At 39.6% G+C, this 21276-nt stretch overlaps 1 protein-coding gene across 2 annotated transcripts in view; it reads left to right on the top strand.

Moving 5' to 3' along the window:
* The window catches only part of LOC111866979 (protein tramtrack, beta isoform), a 61832-nt gene that overhangs the window by 18407 nt on the left and 22149 nt on the right, over positions 1-21276 (top strand). Inside the window, exon 4 of one of the 2 annotated variants that reach the window (XM_023856376.2) lies at positions 11635-11703. The exons of the other annotated variant lie outside the window; for it this stretch is intronic. Coding sequence (XP_023712144.1) covers positions 11635-11703 — 69 coding nt within the window. The remainder of the gene's footprint in view (positions 1-11634; positions 11704-21276) is intronic. 2 annotated transcript variants of the gene reach the window in all.

Raw genomic sequence — 21276 nt, 5'->3', positions numbered from 1 at the left:
TCCTATCACTAATGAATTCTAACCTCTTAACTGCTGATACGACTCTCTTATGTATGAAAAAACCTGTACCTAATTCATGATTTTCATTCCCCTTTCCATAGAAAAATGTATAGTCTCCTGCTGGTGCGATGCCACTTCCATCCCATCTGACCTCCTGTACTCCCACTAAATCTAACTTATATTTTAAGATTTCTTCTGCCACTGCCCTGAGCGAACCTGCCCTATACAAACTTCGTACATTCCAAGTGCCAAACCTCATATCCATTTTCATTAGCTTAGGTCGTTTATCCAAGGAATCAGTCCAGGTCCGAGGCTTTGTGTTCATTTTCGTAACATACTGATTTTTTACAGTGAGTAGTTGTTAGCCCCACGCCCAACCCCCAAGTTGGAGGGCCACCCCCTGTCGGCTGTCCGCGATTGCTTATTCAATATATTCACAGCTTCCCTCCAAAACTGAAGGGCGCTTCCTCCATCCGCAACCTGAGGACGCGCCATGCCGTGGTATACATAAACTTTATTCAAAAAGAATGAACTGATTTCATGACGCATTGCTTCAGTTCTCAAGCATCGTCATGGAATGAGTCAGTGACCATTTGAAAGAGGAGTTATCTAAGTTGTGAATGGCTGCCACAGGGGTGCTGAAGTCGCGTTGTTCTTCTGGCAACGTTCAGTTGTTCGTTTACCCTTGGAATGGCGAGTCCTCAGCAGAAGGCGTTCTGCGTTCTCGAGTTCGCGAAAACAAATTCGGTTGTCACGGTGCAGCGTGCTTTTTGAAGGCGATTCGGCATTAATCCGCCCTGTCCTAAGAACATTCAAGGGTGGTTTCGACAGTTTCAAGAGAGAGGGTGTCTGTGTAAGAGAAAAAGTCCAGGACGACCACGAGTCTCGGAGAGAACAAGTGGCGAGAATCCGTGCTGCGTTTGAGAGGAGCCCGCCTAAGTCAATAAATCGAGCCAGCCGTGAACTTGCAATCCCTCAAACCACTGTCTGGCGTGTGCTAACAGTACGTCTACATTTGAAACCATACAGACTGCAGCTCGTTCAGGCACCTACCAATGACGACAAAAGGAAGCGGATGGAAATTTGCGATTTGATGCTGGAGATGGTGGAAGACGAAACCTTCCTTTCACATTTAATTTTTAATGATGAAGCGACTTTTCACTTGAGCAGCACAGTCAATCGCCACAGTGTGCGTATTCGGGGAACAGAGCACCCACATGAAACAGTTGAGCACGAAAGAGATTCCCGTAAGGTGAACGTCTTCTGTGCTGTATCTCAGGACAAGGTTTATGGTCCCTTTTTCTTCGAAGGAAACACCGTTACAGGACAAACCTATCTCGATATGCTCCAAAACTGGCTCTTCACTTCACTGCAAGCAGATTCGCATGACTTCATTTTTCAACAAGATGGAGCACCGCCCCATTGGCACCTGATGGTCCGAGCTTTTTTAAATGAAAAAGTGCCCCAGCGATGGATTGGTCGGAAGGGGGTCCCAAGACCTTGGTCTTTGTGCTTGGCCTTCGAGGTCCCTAGACCTCACTGTGTGTGATTTCTTCTTGTGGGGTTATGTAAAGATCACGTTTATGTTCCACCGCTACCCACTAACCTCGATGATCCTAAACATCGAATAACAACAGCGATTAACTCAGTGCATCGTGATATGCTGATACGCGCCTGGGAGGAATTCTCTTGTCGCATTGATGTTGCCTGTGCTGCAAGTGGTGGCCACATTGAACACTTGTAAGACAGGAAATAAAAGTTGATTGTGAGTAGAATACTTGTGACTTGGCTGGAGTTTTGTATTACTTTCCTTTAATAAAATATTGCATAATAAAATCGGTTCATTCTTTCTGAATAACCCCGTATAAGGACGTATACAAATTTAATATTGTAACGTGTCTTGAGTTACTGAAGACGCCGAAGAGATGGTTAATTGGTTTATTTAACAATCTACAAGTATCGGCTACAATTAATGATAACAATGTTACGGGGTTTCACACTTTACAAACCCTACAACCAAATCTCTTCACACTATCTTCAAGAGTCTTCACGTATTAATAACGCGGGAGCTATACAAGTCTCTCTGTCTCACACACTCCCAATTACACAGTTACACACACCTCCAGTTCTTCTTTCCGCGACGGCTGCTATATTCCAACTCAACTCGCAGGCTGCTGCCTTGAGAACTCTTGATAACACACTGGCTCTACCACTACTGAACTCCGCGATAGCCACATTACAACTACTCACACTTACTGCTCAGCCGGCTTATATTCCGTTCGCAGTTACCTGTTGCCTGCGTCAACAGTGTCGTTGCGTGTCGCGTCACAGTAGGAATCGGTGCCACGTCATCCTGTTGCATCACCGCGCGTTACATTACCGTGCGGAGGGGGAGGGGAGCACTGACTCATCCGCCGCGTCACTGCTGGTGGGGGGTGTTCTCCGTTGCGCAACATGTCACACTGCTCTCTCCTTAAGGCTGTTCATCCCGAATAGCCTAACGGTGCATCCCCGTTCCTTTGCTTCGGAGGCTGTTCTTGCAGCATCTGTTCTCCGGCCGTTACAACCGTTCCCTTCTTAAGACCAACTCGTCTCGAGCGGTTTCCTTTCAGCTCGCCAGAAGATCCAGTTGTGTCCCATTTATCCATCACTTTCATTATATGGCACATTCACTCTCTCTANTCTCCTCGGGTCCACGATTTATTGAAGATGTTTCTCCGGCGCCATGACACTCTTGCATGGCGGGACACCTTCCTGCTCACGACGGCCAATTTATTCTGGGGTCCGCAATTTTCCCGTGTCGAATTCATTTGTCGCTTATTTCGGCCCCTACGCCTTTTCTTCTTCGGTTCTCCGACCGGCATTACTTCGGCGTCTTGTACGGGTACCTCTAGTAGTTCTGCCGCCTCAGGTTTCCTGTGCACTGAAGCCAGCTTTTCTTCTGGACGTGCCTCCGTTTCTTGGTAGGCCATCGTCACTCCGACCGGTATCACTATGGGGACCTCTTCTTGTTGTGCCGTCGCAGGTTTCGTGTTCACTGATCAGGCCAACGTCTCATTGTCTTCGTTAGGAATCGACTGTCGGTTAACTACAACCGCTTTTCCTCTTGGAATTTTCTCCGTTGCATCCTGGCAGGCTGTCGTCTCTTCCTGCCAGGCATTGAAGTCAGCGTCTAATTTTGTCAGCATAACGTCGATTTGTTTTTGGTTGACGTCTAATTTGGCCAGGAAATCTTCTTTGCCTTTCTTCCTATTTGCCTCCATTTCTTCTTTGTCAACCTTCCTATCGGCCTCTGCCTTCGCCAGCATTTCGATTATTAGTTGAAGACCTTGCTCCTCCATTTTGTAGCAGTAAAATATTCGGTGCACAACAATTCGTATGTGGCGTGTTTAAGATCGTAACCCCACACCTGACACCAATGTAACGTGTCTTGAGTTCGAATCTCGTCGGTCATGTGTGTAAGTCCAAATCCCACTTCTGACACCAGTGTAACGTGTCTTGAGTTACTGAAGACACTGAAGAGATGGTTAATTTGTTTATTTAACAGTCTACAAGTATCGGCTACAATTAATGATAACAGTGTTACGGGGTTTCACGCTTTACAAACCCTACAACCAAATCTCTTCACACTATCTTCAAGAGTCTTCACGTATTAATAACATGGGAGCTATACAAGTCTCTCTGTCTCACACACTCCCAATTACAGTTACACACACGTCCGGTTCTTCTTTCCGCGACGGCTGCTATATTCCAACTCAACTCGCAGGCTGCTGCCTTGAGAACTCTTGATAACACACTGGCTCGACTGCTACTGAAATCCGCGATAGCCACATTACAACTACTCACGCTTACTGCTCAGCCGGCTTATATTCCGTTCGCAGTTACCTGTTGCCTGCGTCAACAGTGCCGTTGCATGTCGCGTTACAGTAGGAATTGGTGCCACGTCATCCTGTTGCGTCACCGCGCGTTGCGCGGTACGTTACCGTGCGGAGGGGGGAGCACTGACTCACCCACCGCGTCACTGCTGGTGGGGGGGGTTCTCCGTTGCGCAACATGTCACAATATTATTTGTAAATGGACATATAAAGGCAAGCAGTGAAATGGTTAACGGATCAATACACCCGAAGATGGCAGCATACTGCCGAAACATGTAGTGTAGAAGTGGTAGATGGGATAGTATGCACTTGAAGACTGTTAATATATACACATTATGAATATGCACCATAAGTCATTAATGGACAGCCTTTTCCTTTCAAAAGGCCACATTCCCAAGCTGCCTTGTGTTCACAGACTGCACAGTGTAAACTTTGTAAATAAGAAGGAAGTGTTTTATTTGTTGTTAGAAGTAGGAATGTTTGTCATCATTGCTGAGCCGCCACCAGGAAATTTGCGAGTACAATTGTAGAGAAAGACATAAGGAATTTGTCAAATACTTGAAACATCATGTGAAGTGTGAAGCAGTGCAAATATAAATACGTATATTTATATTATATGAATAAAATATCGAATATTTTAAGTTTTAAAGCATAAGAGCTTATTGATTTGACTGTTCAGCAGTATATGGATGCCAGGCATTTGAAGTCAAGAACAGTGCCTGTGGTCGGTTGAAGCATTGACATGAGGTGTTTAGATTCTGAAGGGTTCTGATGTTGGTGTATGAAACTCAGAATTACTGGGCCCTTGGACGTGTCCATCCTGTATTCTAAAAACTAGAGAAATATTTTGGAAACTTGATCCGTTTCCATCCTTAGGTGAGTGGGAGATGCCTACCCTGTTGGGTCCCTTAGAAAGAGATGACCTCAGTGACTGGACAAACCATGACAGTATAACTAGAGATATATAAATGACTCAGACCAGGCTTTCCCGAAAGGAGATACAGGAAAATATGCAATAAAATTTGTGATAAAGCATGCACAGAACATAGAAACAGAAATTGAAATGTTCTGCAGCAAACCAAATCAGTGAAAACCATTGCATAGGATTAAATGGAGAATTTGTGAAACCATTTAGAGCCTACCGCTACCACCATCTGTGGAGTAAAAACTAAACACTCAGGAGTGAAACCTCATAGAAACCTGTCACATCATACTGATTTGTGTGTGTTGGCCATAGGGGCCAATTTATTTTATTTCGTATGCCTTCTGTTACTTTCAATTTCCAAAATCCTGGCTTCATCCCAGCCTACCCTATGACCCTCTTCATCTATAGGCATGTTGAGCTAATTTTGATTTTTGTAGAAGACCCTCTTTGAGATTGTGATTATGTTCATGGAGCCAGACGCGTAGAGGTCTGCCTGTTTTGCCAATGTAGCTTCTGCCACATTCACAGGGAATGCTATAAATGCAGTGTGTTTTCTGTAGTGGATCTCTTTTTGGGCTGATTTTCATGAGTGATCTTGAACTCCTAAGAGTTTGTTTAGTTTTGAAGGGGATTGATTTAACATTAGGACGATATTCAAGACTGAGCACACTCTTAACGTGATCACTCATGAAAAGCATCCAGCAAAGGGATTCGCAATTGACCAACAATGGGTCTGTTGTATACCCACTGAATGTGGAAGAAGCTATATTGGCAAAACAGGCCTCTATCTGTGCGGTCTCATGAACATAAGCACAGTCTCCAAGTTGGTCTTCTAGTACAATCAAAATAAGCCCAACATGCTTTTGAAGAGGGCTGTAGCATAGCCTGGGATGAAGCTAGGATTTTGGACATTGAATGTAACAGCAGGTATATGAAATACAAGGAATTTGTTCATATTGCGTGCTTAACCAATGTAATCAGCTAACCCAGTTTGTATATTTTGTTTCTTTTTTGATATTCCTTGTCAGTAATGAGGTTACCAGCTCACAGAGAAGATCGGTATGATGTGACAGGTTTCTATAAGGTGTTAGTCCCGAGTGTTCAGTTTTTATTCCACAGATCGTGCTAGTGGTAGACTCTAAATAGTTTCACTAATTCTCCACTTAATCCTGTGCGTTGGTTTTCATTGATTTGGTTGCTGCAAAACATCTACTCTTCTGTTTCTATGTTCTGCACATGCTTTATCACAAATTTTATTGCATATTTTCCTGTCATCTCCTTTCGGCAAAGCCTGGTCTTGAGGCTTTTATATAGCTGTAGTAATACTGACATGGGTTGTCAAGTGATTGATGGTAGCTTTTTCTGTGGATCACACAGAATATGTATCGTCTCCTTCACCTAAGGATGCAAATATCAAGTTTCCAGAATGTTGTGTTCAGTGGATTTTAGAATACCGGACAATAGACAAAATCCAAAATACCAGTAATTCAGAATTAGATTCTTAATTGTCAACGAATTTCAGTGAGAGATGCTTTACAAATTTAAATGCTTCAGAATAAGCTTTGCATAAAACTAGGGTCTTTTTTTGCATTGTGTCGGTTATTTGTCTTTATGAAGACAATTATAGAAGTTAAACAGATTGTGTTGTTGAATTTTGAGCTCGTTCATGACTGCAGTGTAAATCGGATAGTGCAGCAGATTCAGCATTCTTACTGTCACGTGAATGAGTGACTATAGACGGGGTTTGGATTGGTGAATAGATTTATTGACCACTTGTACACATGACACATAAGTACAAGTTATTACAGTGTCACTGCTAATCTCTACAAATCACAACAGCACCCTCCAAGCCTTTTCCAGCCTGCTGTGTGTTCACCAGCCATTCCCTGGCGACTTCTTCCAACATTGGACAGTATTTAGCTTCACGCACTTAAGTTCTGTTTTCACAGCTTGCCATACCGAACTGCCCAACATCTCAGTCACATTGTGACTGACAGTTGGTCAGTCAATAAATTGTGGTGTCGAGCTGAGTCTGGGGCTTATGACCAGATATTTATTAATGCTTGACTCTTGCAGTCTTGTTTTTGTGGGGCACCCTCTCTCACCAGAGGACTGGTCTGTATTTTGTATGTGCTGCTAGCTCTTGCCAGCACAGTCTTTCTTGGGTCCAAGTCCCTTGGGACTTGTGACCATATTTTACTGTCTCAGATTTGAGAAGTACCTGTGGCCATCTCCTATGACTCGCAGGGTCACGGTGGAGGTATTTGACCCCGCCTCCACATGGGGAGCCCGACAACTGACTTTGGCCCTTGCGTATAACATCTTGGCACGGACCACATAGAAACATCCTGTTTCCAGCAGTAACTATTGTTGTGTGTGTGTTCGTTGCAGCCGGAATGTGTTTGCCGAGTCATTTCCCAGAGATGGCCATTGTTTACAGAGTCATTGTGTAGCAATGGGTCTGTGTGTCACATTGATCCCTCCCTAAGGCTATTCATCCCGAATTGCATACAGGTGTACTGCCATTTCTTCTCTTACAAGGTCTGTGCTTGTGATGTCTGTGATTGGTCTGACCTTCCTCCCCATTGCTCAGTTTTTATGGTATCTACTCGCCAACTGCTCCATCTTGAGGCTGCTTGTCCCAGGCAGTTCTCTCCTAATGTTCCAGTTGATCCAGGTTAGTCACCACCATCGTTTTCCTCCTATCGGTGCAGGGAAACATTCTGAGTATGGTCAGTACATCTACATCCATTGCTCTTCGTGTGCAGTTTATTGACCACTTATGCACGGGACTCGTAAGTACAAGCAGTTACAGCGCCACTGCTAATCTCCACAATTCATAAATCACCACAGCACCTGCTAAGCCTTTTCGAGCCTGCTGTGCCTTCAGCCCTTCCCTGGCAGTGGCTTTTAATGTTTAAGAGTCTTCAGCTTCACATGCTTAGGTTCTGTCTTCACAGCCTTCCATACAGAGCTGCCTAACAACTGAATATGTCCCTTATTACGTAGTCTGTTCAAGGCATGTCAGAACTATTTTTTATATTTTTTCGGGCATGCCTGTAACTTAGTGAGGCTTATCGCCTTCAAATTTTTCCCCTCCTGCATTGATGCATTGCTCCCAAAGTCGTTACCACTCTGGAAACAGGCCTGGTACACCCTTTTTCAGGATAACTCGTAGCTTTGTCTGCTAATTTTCCATAATCTCTTAAATCTTCTACAATTGTTGTCCTTTCAAAGTGGATTTCAAGTGGAAAATAAGAAAAAGTCTGCCTGAGCTAGGTCAGGTGAGTAGGGTGGCTGAGGAAGCACAGTTGTGTTCGTGTTGGCTAAAATGTCACAAATCAGTAGCAATGCATGATCTGGCACATTGTCATGATGGAGAAACCAGGAGCTGCTTCTCCCCAACCGAGGTCTTTTTCTTCTGACATTTTCTCTTTGACATTTCAGCACTTCAAGATAATACCAGTGATTCACAGTTTTCCCCTGATGTAAGAATTCATAATGCGCAACATCCTCGATGTCAAAAGCCCCATCAACATAACTTTCACGTTTGACCTGAGCTTTTTGGGTCTCAGCGAAATTTTTCAGACCCATTGTGAAGACTGCATTTTCGTTTCCACATCACATGCATAAACCTGTGTTTCGTCGTTGGTTAAAATTATTTTCAGAAAGTTTTCATCCTCTCTAGAGCAATCCAGAAGTTCCTGACAGATGGCAATATGACTATGATCCTGGGTCAGAAGTCATGGGACAAACTTTGGAACTACCCGATGCAATTCTGAATTTGTCATAAGAATGTTATGACATGATCCTATCGATATGTTGCCCTCTTCTGCTATTTCCCACACTGTCAGATGACGAATAGAACACACAGTTTTACAAACTTGTGCAATATGAGAGTTGTCACATGACATTGAGGGCCTTCCCAAACGAGGCTTGTCATGTGTTGACAGCCGACTAACCTTATATTGCTTAAACCATTCATAACATCGTGTATGGCTCATGCACTGATCATTATAAATTGCTTAAACCGTTCATAACATCGTGTATGGCTCATGCACTGATCATCATAAATATTTTTCGTCATTTACATAAGCCTCTAAATGTTTTCCCTAGTTTGAAGCAAAATTTAAATGTTAATATGCTGTGCATCAATATCAGCCGTCTCGAATATCGCAAGACACACTCAACATGCACGTGAACAAATCGCTCTAGGGCGATGATTAATCACAACAGGATGACAAGTCAGTAAGGATGATAATTAGGAAGAATGCCACTAGGCAGCACAGCTTACCTGGCATTGCTGAAACGTCGAGTTGGCGCACTATTTCAAAAGTTCTGAAACTTTTTGAACAGACCACATATAACACCTTGGTACAGACCACATAGAAACACTCCTTTTCCAACAGTAATTCCATTGTTGTGTGCATATTTATTGCTGTGGGAATGTGTTTACCGAGATGTTGCCCAGAAATTGTCGTTTACAGTCACCACTTAGCAGCGGTCTCTACACCACATGGTACTTCAGAAGGGTCAGCAATGCTCCATATAATTCTCTGTCCTGATCATAGTCCACATATATGTCAGCAAGTAGTTGTTAAACTGATCAGAGTCTCTTCCAAATTTGTCACTCTTCATATTACTGAAATGTTTTCTAGTGGTTTTGGAAGTGATGAGTGTTAGTCAGAAACTCTGAATGGAATAATGTTAATTCAACTTCTTGCAGCTTGCTGGTTAGGTCATTCAGGTGTCTACAAAGGTATGCCGAAAAGGCTAGGCCACATACCCAACTTGCATGTTCAGAGTAACTGGCTCTTCTTATCGTTGTAAGGAAAATATTGATCTGTTTTAATGTTGATGGAAAGGATTGAAGAATCTTACCTTCGCTAAGTTGGGGTGCACTTCAGGGTAGTACACAATGTTACATTATTCATTTTCAGTTTGGTAAATAGAATACCTCAAACTGTTTGTGCTTTATTTAGCTCATGTGGCATAATAAAGTTAACTGTACTGACATAAATCGTAACTTGTTTCAGTCCAAGAGCTCTTCCAGTCAAGTTTTGTTGATGAGTAAAACTGTGAAACTGTACTAATTCTGGAGAGCTAATTGGTGCATATGCTTTTAACAACAGACACCATACCATGTTAAAGCCATAAAACAGGAAACATGTTCTTTTGATTGCCTTTATTTATATGTCACATGCCATTCCTTTGATGGACCAGTTAGAGAACACTGGTGAGCCTATGACTTCCATTCTAATAAATTAGTGTACATACCATAAAGCACTCTGCCTTAATAAAATGTGTAAAGTATGATGGATACAATAAGCTTTCTACCCCATTAAAATTCAGAATGTGGAAAGAATATGTCTTAATAAATTATGTAAAGTGGAGTAGATACTGTAGGCTTTGCATCATTAAAATATGTAAGAAGTCGGATGGATGACGTAAGCTTGTTTCCTAGTAAAGTAAAGTAAAATAAAGCAAAGTAAAGCTATCCCTGTAACAGGCTGTGAAGGCCCATATGGTTGTGAGACGTTGAGGGTCCCACATTATCTAGACAATCGGCTCAAAGATGGCCGTAAGGTTGTTAGCCTTATGAGCTGGCTGCGCTTTACTCCCCAGAAAAATTATTTAATTAATTCCTGCCACTCATTTCTGTTAGAGGCTGAGTTGACCCCAGGGCCATAGTGCGGCTGGGAGGATTAGGTCAATTGAAAAAATCCAATGACTTCATTGGGACTTGAACCCTCGACCTTCTGGCTTGTAGCATAGTGCCTCAACCAACTACTCTACCGCGTGCCCCTCTTGTTTCCTACTTAATTAGAAAAGGTATTGTGATGTGGAGAGTGCAACGCTCAGTAAACACTCCCCCCCCTCCACCAGTGACATAACAGCATCCGAGCGACTGTCGCACTCCGTCCCCCTCCCCCGCGGTGTCCCCTGTTACGTCACAATGGGAAGAGCTGTTACATCACCGCAGGGGAGTGGGATGGAGTGTTGACTGGCCTGTTACTGTAGCAGAAGCAGATGCTCCAATGTTATGTCACCACTGGAGGGGGGTGTTTACCGAGCGTTGCGCCGTCCACATCACAGTATGTTAATGAATCTTACTTGACATTCTATGATAGGCGACCCAAAGGAATTTTCTGAAATTAAACAGTTTTTGAACTATTAAAATGAACATATATCAGTACTAACATTGAAGCTTAGTCTGGATAGATGGGCATTGTATTTGGTGTACTTGAATGCAAGAAAGCTTTCGCGTTACAGTGAAAGTTTAACTTCAGAAGTTACTCGTCATGAACTGTATTGTATATTATGAAAACATTGTTATACAGTAAGCCACAGTGAACCAACTTGCACATTCTGTGGTCTTTGTATACGAGTGTTTCATGCTTGTAAGAGTAGATTTTGTATAAGTGTGCCTGTTTTCACATTGTTGTACAGCTTTTAAGAAGTGAATGAAAATTATTTTTTCACAATTTGCAGTTTGGAAGCAGGTCACAGGAATTCTTCAGTTGATCTGTGTGAGCTTCCAAATTTAGAAGCTTGCATAACTTTATGGTTTTGAAGTAATGTTATCCCAGTCAGCAGTAGAAAATCATTGCATATTTTTACCTACTGTTTACCCATTAGGGAATTGGTTTTTAAATGTTGATTTAATTGATTGTCTTGGAACAGCCATATTACTGTGTTCACCATATAGATTTAGATGCTCAGGAACCAAGTTTTTTAACATAATTGTAACATTATGTGCAGTGCATATTTATTAAGTTTAGTGCTACACTAAAATAAACAGCCACTATTTATAACGTTCATTGTTCTCCTCAGGGATTTTTTAATGGGCGTGCGGCCCAGCAGTTTTGTCGTGCCACCCAGCTGCGGTTTCAGGCATATCAGGTATTATCTTTGCAATTTCAATTTGGATTAGAAATTATGCTGAAGTAGGCGAATAATGTCAATGAAATTTTTTTTCTGAACTCTTAGGTTGCATCCTTCTCCCTCATCTCCTTTTATATGTGTCTAGAGAAAGCAAAAGGCCAAAAGTTTCCTGCTGGGAAGAATAAACATCAGACTGTATACAAAGTGGATCTGAAAATCCTGACAAGTTTTATGCTATAGTAATTTTAGAATGAAATATGATAGAGCAGATTTTATATTAATTGAATAATGCATTCTTCAGTGCATGGAATGCCTAGTACCGATGCAATATCACCTGTATAGTCGTACGAGGGGGTACCCAAAAGGTAACCGAACTTATTTTTTTTAAACTTATTTATTCAAATTTTAAGCACAAACCTTCAATCCCCTTCAAAGTACTCTCCACTTACACTAATACACTTGTTTAGCCTTTTATTCCATTTTTCAAAACATTGTCTAAATTCATCTTTTGAGATGCTTGACAGCGCCTCCATCGTTTTTTCCTTTCATGTCTCTTTTCATTCGAGGAAACAAAAAAAAGTCGCATGGGGCAAGGTCGGGTGAGTATGGAGGGTGAGGAACAGGGGTCATTGGAAGGATGACCAGAACGAGGTTTGTCATCAATTGACATTTCACCATTTTTGAAACAGGAAAACCACTCAAACACTTGAGTTTTCCCCATAGCATCGTCGGCTTATCGACTCAGGAATGTTAGCTCTATTCGCTCATAGCGGCAAAACGCGGTACTACAAAAGCTCTGCCCACAAAAAAATTAGTTCGGTTTCTTTTGGGTACCCCATCATATATTGCTCCCTGAATTTTTTGTCCAGGTTAATAGCTTAGTGTGTCTTGTAAACAGAACACACAGAAGAAGTCAGAAATCTACAAATCTGGAGATCATGTAGACTAGTTAATATCTCTGAATTGAGGCAAAAGTCATCCTTGAAACACATTGCACGACATCTCCATGTTAATTTACATGTGGCTTCATCCTGCTAAAACTGTGTACAGTAGAACGCCGATTATCCAAATCGACAATTATCTCACTCACCGCAACAAAAGAATGTGTCTGCTAAATGAACATCATTGTTGAACTTTTTCAAATGAAGTGTCTGAAAATGTTAATTTATAATTACATTTATTATCACATGTTTTTATATATATATTTTTATTATCATGGTACAAGACATGAGAAATTTGAAGTAGTATCAGTACCATTCTGACCGAACTGTTGAACTCTGATGGTCATTTTCAAAACAGCTCAGTCTTAAATACAACAGTTTACACCAAACCATTACTTAAGCAAAGACGAGCTTAGTACATTTTATGAGGATTGTCTTGTGCCTGATAACAGAAGTTCTGGCTGTTATTAGATCTAGGCAGGCTTATGTGATCTTCATTGGACATCATTACATTGTTTCTAGTGATGGAATTTTGGTTTCATAATTCCAAAAATTGTGTGTAAGACTCCAGACTGTTTCTTCTTCACATTAGTAGTATTCTTGTATGTCATACAGTTTGTATAGATGAAATTCTGCTGATGAAAAAATTCGTCTTTTGCTTCTGGCTGAATTGTTAAGTGCTGCAGCATGCTGCTGAATTGATGTCTGGAACATACATGTTATTGCTGAATGTTTACATGGATAGTCACCATACTTTGCCATGGAGTTTAATAACACATTTTACGCAGACCCAGGTTCTTACCATCAGGACAGTGTGAGAAAGAGCATTGTGAACAATCATGAGCTTTGTATGATCAGAATGTTATGTGTTATTTAATATATTTTAAATATAACTTTCTGATTTCATAACGTGATGTAGGATTCCCAGAGAAATTTGCTTGTTTTGCCACAGCAGCTAAAGCAATGTGCAGGTTTTGTGGTAGAGGTTTTGGGTGTTATTCAAAGTCTTCTTTTTATCTTTACTGTTTTTAAGAGAACCCTATCATGCTTCCTGGCCAGCATTGTGATTATTGCTATTTTCATCACAAAGGTGGCAGAGGTATATGTTACAAATGTAAAAGTGCCAAGTTTTCATCCACGTTTTTCTTGAAATGAACCGTACTGAAATAATGATATTGCTTATTTATTATTGCAGTATTATGAATGTACAGTCCATTTCCAATTATGCTGTGCTCTCCTGATTGCTTTATGCATTAAATTGTTGTCAAAGAAAATTTGTTTGGACATAGATCAATTTTTCACTATAAGAAACAGGTTATGGTCACCTACATACTAAACGACGACAGAGAAATGAAGTCTGGATGAAAAAAGTTCATTCATTCATTCATTCATTCATCAGTAATCTGCCAGACAACAGGTCCACAGTCTCTTCCAAAATAGTTCCTCCATATAATGTGATCTTCTGTTTTTGGAAAGAGACTATCCAGGAAAAGTGATAATGTTTTGGTTTTTACATTTTCTTTCCACATCGCAGTACAACAGCCGTGCAAACCACTCTGGTTACGCCTGTTGCTATACAAACTCGAACCATCTTGAGCATCATTTGCTCTGTGCTTCAAATCGCTGCTGATGATGCTACTTCCAGCATCAGTTTTTGGTTTTTGTTTTTTTTTGGTGTCTCTCTTTGTCTGATGCCTACCCTTTGACCTGTCCAGCAAGGGAGGCCCTGCCAGTAGCTATGCTGCCACTGGTATAGCTCTCAGGGTCCTTGGCATACTCAAACCCCCTCACCACAATAAGGTGGAGACACCAACGAGGGGGGAAAAGTTCATATAGAAGATAAAGTAGTGCTTATATTGAACTGCTTAGCCAATGTAGAGATTTCTCAAGTACATTCATAGGGATGGTCTTTCTTACCACCTCATTTTGACAATCTGAAATGAGTGAATGTCTGTGCATTGTGTTTTGAGTCCAGAAACTTTATTAAAGCATTATGCTATATTGTTAAATTGCATGAAATGGACATTTGGAGTTATGTTTTAGCTTTGCTGAAGTATTTTGCATTTGCTTCCTTATTTCTTGTCCCTTGTCATATGTTTGTTTTATTCATCAGCACCAAGTCTTAGAAATGGATCCATTTGGACTATTCTGTTGTCATTCTGTTTGAACTTTTATGTGAACTTCAGAGTAGAACAGATACCTTCTACTTTGTAAGCTTGTTGTGAAAGATCACAAGAATCCTTGGACCTGCACGGATTCCTTGGACAAATGACCTAAGCGAAGGAAAATGGATATGAGGTTTGGTACTTGGAATGTTAGAAGTAAGTGTATCTGAAAGACATAATTGATGAGCTTGCAATGAACAGTAAAAACAAGAACATAGAGACCTGTATAGAGGAATAAATGACTTTTACCAACCTAAAAGTAACTTAGTGAAGGATGAGAATGGTGATCTGCTTGCACATTCCCACAACATTTTGAATAGGTGGATGAACTGCTTCTCTCAGTTATTGAATGTACGTAGAGTCAGTGATGTTAGGCAGATAGAAATACATCAGTTGAGTCTTTAGTACCTGATCCTGGCCCTTTTGAGGTTGAAATTGCTATTGCAAAGTTGAAAAGATGTAAATCACCAGGTAATGATCAAATTGCTGCAGAACTGATTCAAGCAGGAGGTGAAATATTATGTTCTAAGATCCATAAGCTAATTAATTCTACTTGGAATAAGGAACAATTGCCTGATCAGTGGAAGGAATCAATTATTGTACCCCTTCACAAGAAGGGCGATAAAAATTATCGGGGGATATCGCTGCTATCAACTTCATACAAAATTGTATCTAATATTCTTCTCTCAATGTTAAGTCCATACACAGACAAAATTACTGGGGATCATCAATGTGGGTTTTGATGTAATAGATCAACTACAGATCAGATCTTTTGCATTCGTCAGGTATTGGAGAAAAAATGGGAGTACAATGAGACAGTACATCAGCTATTTGTAGACTTCAAGAAAGCCTATGATTCAGTTAGGAGGGAAGTATTGCACAATATTCTGATAGTGTTTGGGATACCCATTCCTAATGTCATATTCTAAAGCAAAGTTGAAAAGTAGTGGCGATGAAGCATATTGTTTTAGCCCATTCTGAATAGGGAAATTATCAGACATGTCTGTCTATATGGATTTCACTATGCGTTTCATTTAAACACATTTTAATCAGCCTGACTCATCAGAATATTTTATAATACTTCCCTCCTAACTGAATGATAGACTTTCTTTAAATTTATGAATAGCTGATGTACTGTTTCATTGTACTCCCATTTGTTCTCCGGTATCTGACAAATGTAAAATATCTCATCAGTAGTTGATCTGTTACATTGAAACCCACACTGATGTTCCCAAACAGTTTCATCTATTCAGTCACTCTTGATACGTGGGGAAAAACTGTGATTAAGGAACCATATTTTGAATGATAAAATGTGAACTCACTTTGAAACAAATCAGCTGATGAGTGTGCCTTGTGTGAGAGATTTTGCTGCATATGTGTATATAGAAACTGGTTGTGTATTTGGAGCATGAAGTGCTTATAAGTGACTGTATAATGGAGATGTCATATTTGTTATGTTTCATTTGCCAAACTACTTGACATATTTCAGTGAGAACTGATATGTAAGGTGTCCTCAGACATATGTCAGATCTTATTTTGACCTCGACTTTACATGAAACTCAACCTATACATTATCAGATGCTTCATATGTAACTTATCGTACAAATGATAGGTAAATTCCTGGTGCTGTATTAAGCATCATGCCATGAAGATAGGGGAGAGTAAAGAATAGCTCTATGCATACCTAGTCTCAGCATTAAATAAAGGTGAGTGATCAGTTCACTTCATGGCAGCTTTACCCCCCCCCCTGGAGAAAGAGCGTGTGGTATCCATTGGATAGGAGGCTGGGTGAATCTCAGATCTGCTCTGGATGCTGTGGAGAATTGAATTAAATTTCTTTATTTTCCAGTCTGTAGTATAGTTGTTATGCTGGCTGAGCTGTCCCAACTCTTACAAATGATAGGCACTGAATGTAAAATATAGATCTCATCAAGGTGTGCAGCTTTCATTTTGACTAAAACCACTGAGTTTGTTGTTTGTATGTGATATATATTTGATGTAATACAAGGTAGTAATAATTTCTGCCTCTTAAATGTAGTCTCTTACTGGCATAGTTTTTTTTTTGGCTGTGAAAAATTACTGATTAAAAATGAAAAACTTTTGATAGATAACTTCAGTAATCATTTTATGATATTTATTTTGAATATGAGACAAGCCCAAGTGGTAGATGTGGGTTAACTTTGTCAATGAAGATTTCCATCTGCAGTAAATGAACGTTAAATGACTGAAAGATGCACAGTTGCAGACACCACACTTGGAAACTATATTCCACAGAATAATCTGCAACGTGTTACATGTTGTAAAATGTACTCCCATGTAACAGGTTTTGTAACTATTCTTCCATTTAAATTTTCACTAAATGTGAATGCATCATAGTTTATTGGTTTTTGTTATTTTTTCATGTTCTAATCTGTAATTAAAGAGTTCTGCATGTATTTTTTTTGGTGTTTGCATGTTTTTAGTTATTCCTCTGTTATTTTATTTGCTATAATTCTATAGTTAAACACTTAACAAAGCATACATTATAGTAGATTTTCATAGATTTGTAAAATTGGAACATGTGTCATGGTTAGTTACTTGTATTGAGTATGACTTTTTTGTCTTAACATAACACTCTCCTTGAGAATAATGTATGTTGGTTCTTATATGTAATTACATTGTTTGGTTTCTTGTTTTATATTACAGTAGTATATAATTAAAATTTCATTTCATGAATGCGTTCTTTGAAAAATGGATGAATGAATTAATGTGTGTGTGTGTGTAGTAGTAGAGATGTACAAGGGAATTAGAGTATTGTTTCATAACCTTTGTAAGTTTTGTATCTGCATGCTTTTATAAATACTTTAACTGCCTTGCTGTCAAGAAGTTGACCTTCAATTTTGGCCATGGTTGTTTTTAATGGTTTAAATGGATAATTGTCAACTACTGTGGAATCAATTACTAGCTGTGAATATAAGTGACATACATTCTCTCTTTGGAAGTTAAACCATACACCCTCTCATTACCTTGCTGCCAAACAAAATGAGCGTCAACTTCTTGTGCTGTATTTTTTCGACTCCTTTTTTTTTTTCTTTTGGGATGTATTACTCAGGAAAAAAGAACAAAATTTCCAATTTTAACAATTCAAGCATAAAAGAAGTTGATGTTCTTTTGTTTTGTTGCAGGAGTCACTGGGGGTGAGTGAGCCTCCAGAGAGTCACTCCCCGCGGTTGTTCGCGTGCATGTATTGTGGTGCGTCTTTTCCTTACCAGAGCAAACTCACCCGTCACATCCTGTCCCATAGTCTTGAGACCTTGAAGTACCGTGAGCAGGTGCATTTGCACCAGCAGCAATCTCTTGCATCAATGGCCACAGCTGGCATACCTGCAGAACCTCTGAACCTCATGGAGACTCACTTTGGGAGTCGACAAGATTTGCCAGAACCTTCACCACATGAAAATTCAGCAATGGAATTGGACTTGGCAGCAGCAACCGCAGTTGGGCTAGGAGAAGTGGGCACATCATCTAATGTTGTGTTGTGCAAATTTTGTGGGAAATCATTCCCAGATGTGGGCTCACTTATTGCGCACCTTCCTGTTCACACGGGTGATCGTCCTTTTAAATGTGAATTTTGTGGCAAGGCATTCAAGTTGCGACATCACATGAAAGACCACTGCCGAGTACATACAGGAGAGCGGCCTTTTCGTTGTGCTCTATGTGGGAAAACCTTTTCACGTTCCACCATCCTTAAAGCTCACGAGAAGACCCATTATCCCAAATATGTGCGCAAGTTCCTTTCCCCAAGTCCGGTGGACACTGAGGAGGAGTCGCCACAGCAATAACGCACCTGCTGGTACAAGTGCATGATCCTATAGCCTGACGGAGAAGAGAATTGTGGTGGGCATTAGGGCTGTGCAGCAGAAGTTTGTCACACCAGATGAGGCTACATAGTGTTGATGCCTCTTCTTCTGGTGGGAGACCGATTTGCCCAACCCCATCAGTGATACAAGGGAATGCTCTGCAGCAATAATGATATAGGGAGCTTAATAATTCCACATAGCCCCCTTGTACTATTCCGTAAAATTTAACCTCATGTGCAGGGAGATGCATTATTTACACTATACAATATTAGAGAGATTCTTGATTATTTTGATAGATTTTTAAAGGGGAACCATATATATGTATATATATGGTTAAATCTGAATGGAATTGTACAGGTTGGCCTTGGGACAGGTTGTTGCAAAATACGATTCTTCTATATGCAAATGCTGAAAAATATATGATGGAAAACACTCTAAAAATCATCAACAGAGTGCTTTAAAAATTTAGGTAATATGTAATTTAAAACAAAGTTTTGCTGCTCACTGGTGCTTGTCATATAAGAATAGCAGTTAATGGAAAAGCAGTCTATTGAATTTTAAGGGCTATGCCACAAATAATATTTTAGAGAATTTGTTTTGAATATAGGAGTCATTAGGAAGGAAAGGTTTCTCTAGTCTGTTGGCAATTGTTTTCTGCTGTTTAAGTAGGCTGCGGAATTGTCACTGTTGTGGTTAACTTCAGTTTTTGTGCTTTGTATTTTAAAGTAAGACACTTGCTGAGAAATGAAAATATTGTTGATAATTTGTTGTTTTAGAAAATATACACATGTAATTTGGATGAAATTTGTAAACTTGTTAGATATCATTAGGCTGTTGTGTAATTACCCGTTGCAGTGTTAAGATGGCCCACTAGTTTGTGTCTGAAATTTCACTCTAGATTGCTTAAACACACCACCTTAATAACAGTGACTGCATAATTAGTATTCACAATGTGAACTGAGAGAGAAAAGTGCTTTACGTGATAATACATGTATATAACTTTCCAAAGCAGTGTGCTTTATATAAAAGAAATGGAGACCATATTGGTGTGAATCATGAAGCATGTTTCACCACCAAATATTTAACGTTGCGTTAGCAATCACTTTTAGAAATTAGATGCTCATATTTGCTCATTTCCAAGATGTGACATATGGGACTTGCGGACATTTATTATGCGTAATCTAGCAGTTCGTCTGATGAAATACTAATATAGTACATTATGCATTTAAATAGTAATTTCATATTTTAAACATGGTTTTAATATTATGGGAATGTACAGTATTAGATAACATAGATTATTTCTTAATGAAAGTGCTGTGATATTGTTAGAACGTCTAAAATGTATCATGTTGGAGAGCTTATAGAAATTGATATTAGTTCTAAAACTTTATTTAATAGAAGTACTGTAATGAGATAATTTTCCTGATAATTTTTGTACAGCCTTTTGGGGGGTGTTTTTGGTGCTCATCATGTCTTGGTTTATGGACAAGGTGCACTGATCTGTATGTGAAACCTTGCTCAGCTTATGACTAGTGCTGATGCAGCATAATGATACTATCTTCGGTTTACACAGCCCTTATGATGATTTGAATATAGGTTTTGGTATTCAGTGCATATCTGTTTGGAGTATCAGTACATGGGGCAGTTACCTATGTAGTTAACGTGATTTTTATTTTGGATTATTACGTCTGGCATATGACCGACTTTTTAACAGGGTTATCTCTAATGAAAATGTAAGGTCAATTTTGATAATGATGATTGGAATATGAATACAGAATCCCTGCATAAGATGTGCCCATATTTCTTATTTAAAATTAATTATTTGTTAATGAATGATGTACTTGATTAAATTGATTAACCTCTTTCTACATTACAAACACACCGGTGACAGAATGTGTCTTTTTGTCCTTGTAAGTGAGCAAATGTGGTGCACAGTACACGAATTAATATCAAAAAGAACTGATCTTCCATTTACATATGATAGTGAATGTTGCATTTCCATGAATTGTTGAAAGGATAAGATGTAACACTTATTTAACAAAAACAGAAGCATTCCACTTCTGTTAAAGACCTCTTTTTATAAGTAAAGAAACAAAAGTTGAGAAACCTAAAGTAATTTCGATTGTGATAGTTGACTGGAGCTGTCAGTGCTGTTACATACACTTTTTTTTTTTAAGTTCTAGAGATTATTTCACAGTATTATTCCTCTTGAGACCATGCATAGGGTGAGAGCAGTTTGCAGGACTGCTGCAGAAGAGAATGGAAGATAATGTGCTCGCTGATGATGCAGCAGTCAGATGTGATACTATTATTATTATTATTATTAATACTGTAATATTAGTTAATTATTATTAGGTGTGATTATCCTTTGCTTTATTTAAATAGTGAAGCAGGGGAAGGATGGTTTCATTGTTGGTGGCATTTTTTAAAATATTGCCATTGATATACATACATAAATATATATATATATTTTTTTTTTGTCACAGACAGCTGATTGGTTGTATGTGACTAGTCAACTTAATAAAAAAAGTTCCTGAGATTTGTAATTAGTGAATGTTGTGGTGCTTTTTAGAGTGCACATTAAAAAGAAATATCACTGATAGGTTTGGATGTGGACATTTGGGAGTTCATAACTTCCCAGGCCAT

Source organism: Cryptotermes secundus, unplaced genomic scaffold (assembly GCF_002891405.2).
Source record: "Cryptotermes secundus unplaced genomic scaffold, Csec_1.0 scaffold1339, whole genome shotgun sequence".
NCBI lineage: Eukaryota > Metazoa > Arthropoda > Insecta > Blattodea > Kalotermitidae > Cryptotermes > Cryptotermes secundus.
The sequence above is the reverse complement of the archived record's forward strand: the minus strand, read 5'-3'. Positions and strand labels throughout refer to the sequence as shown.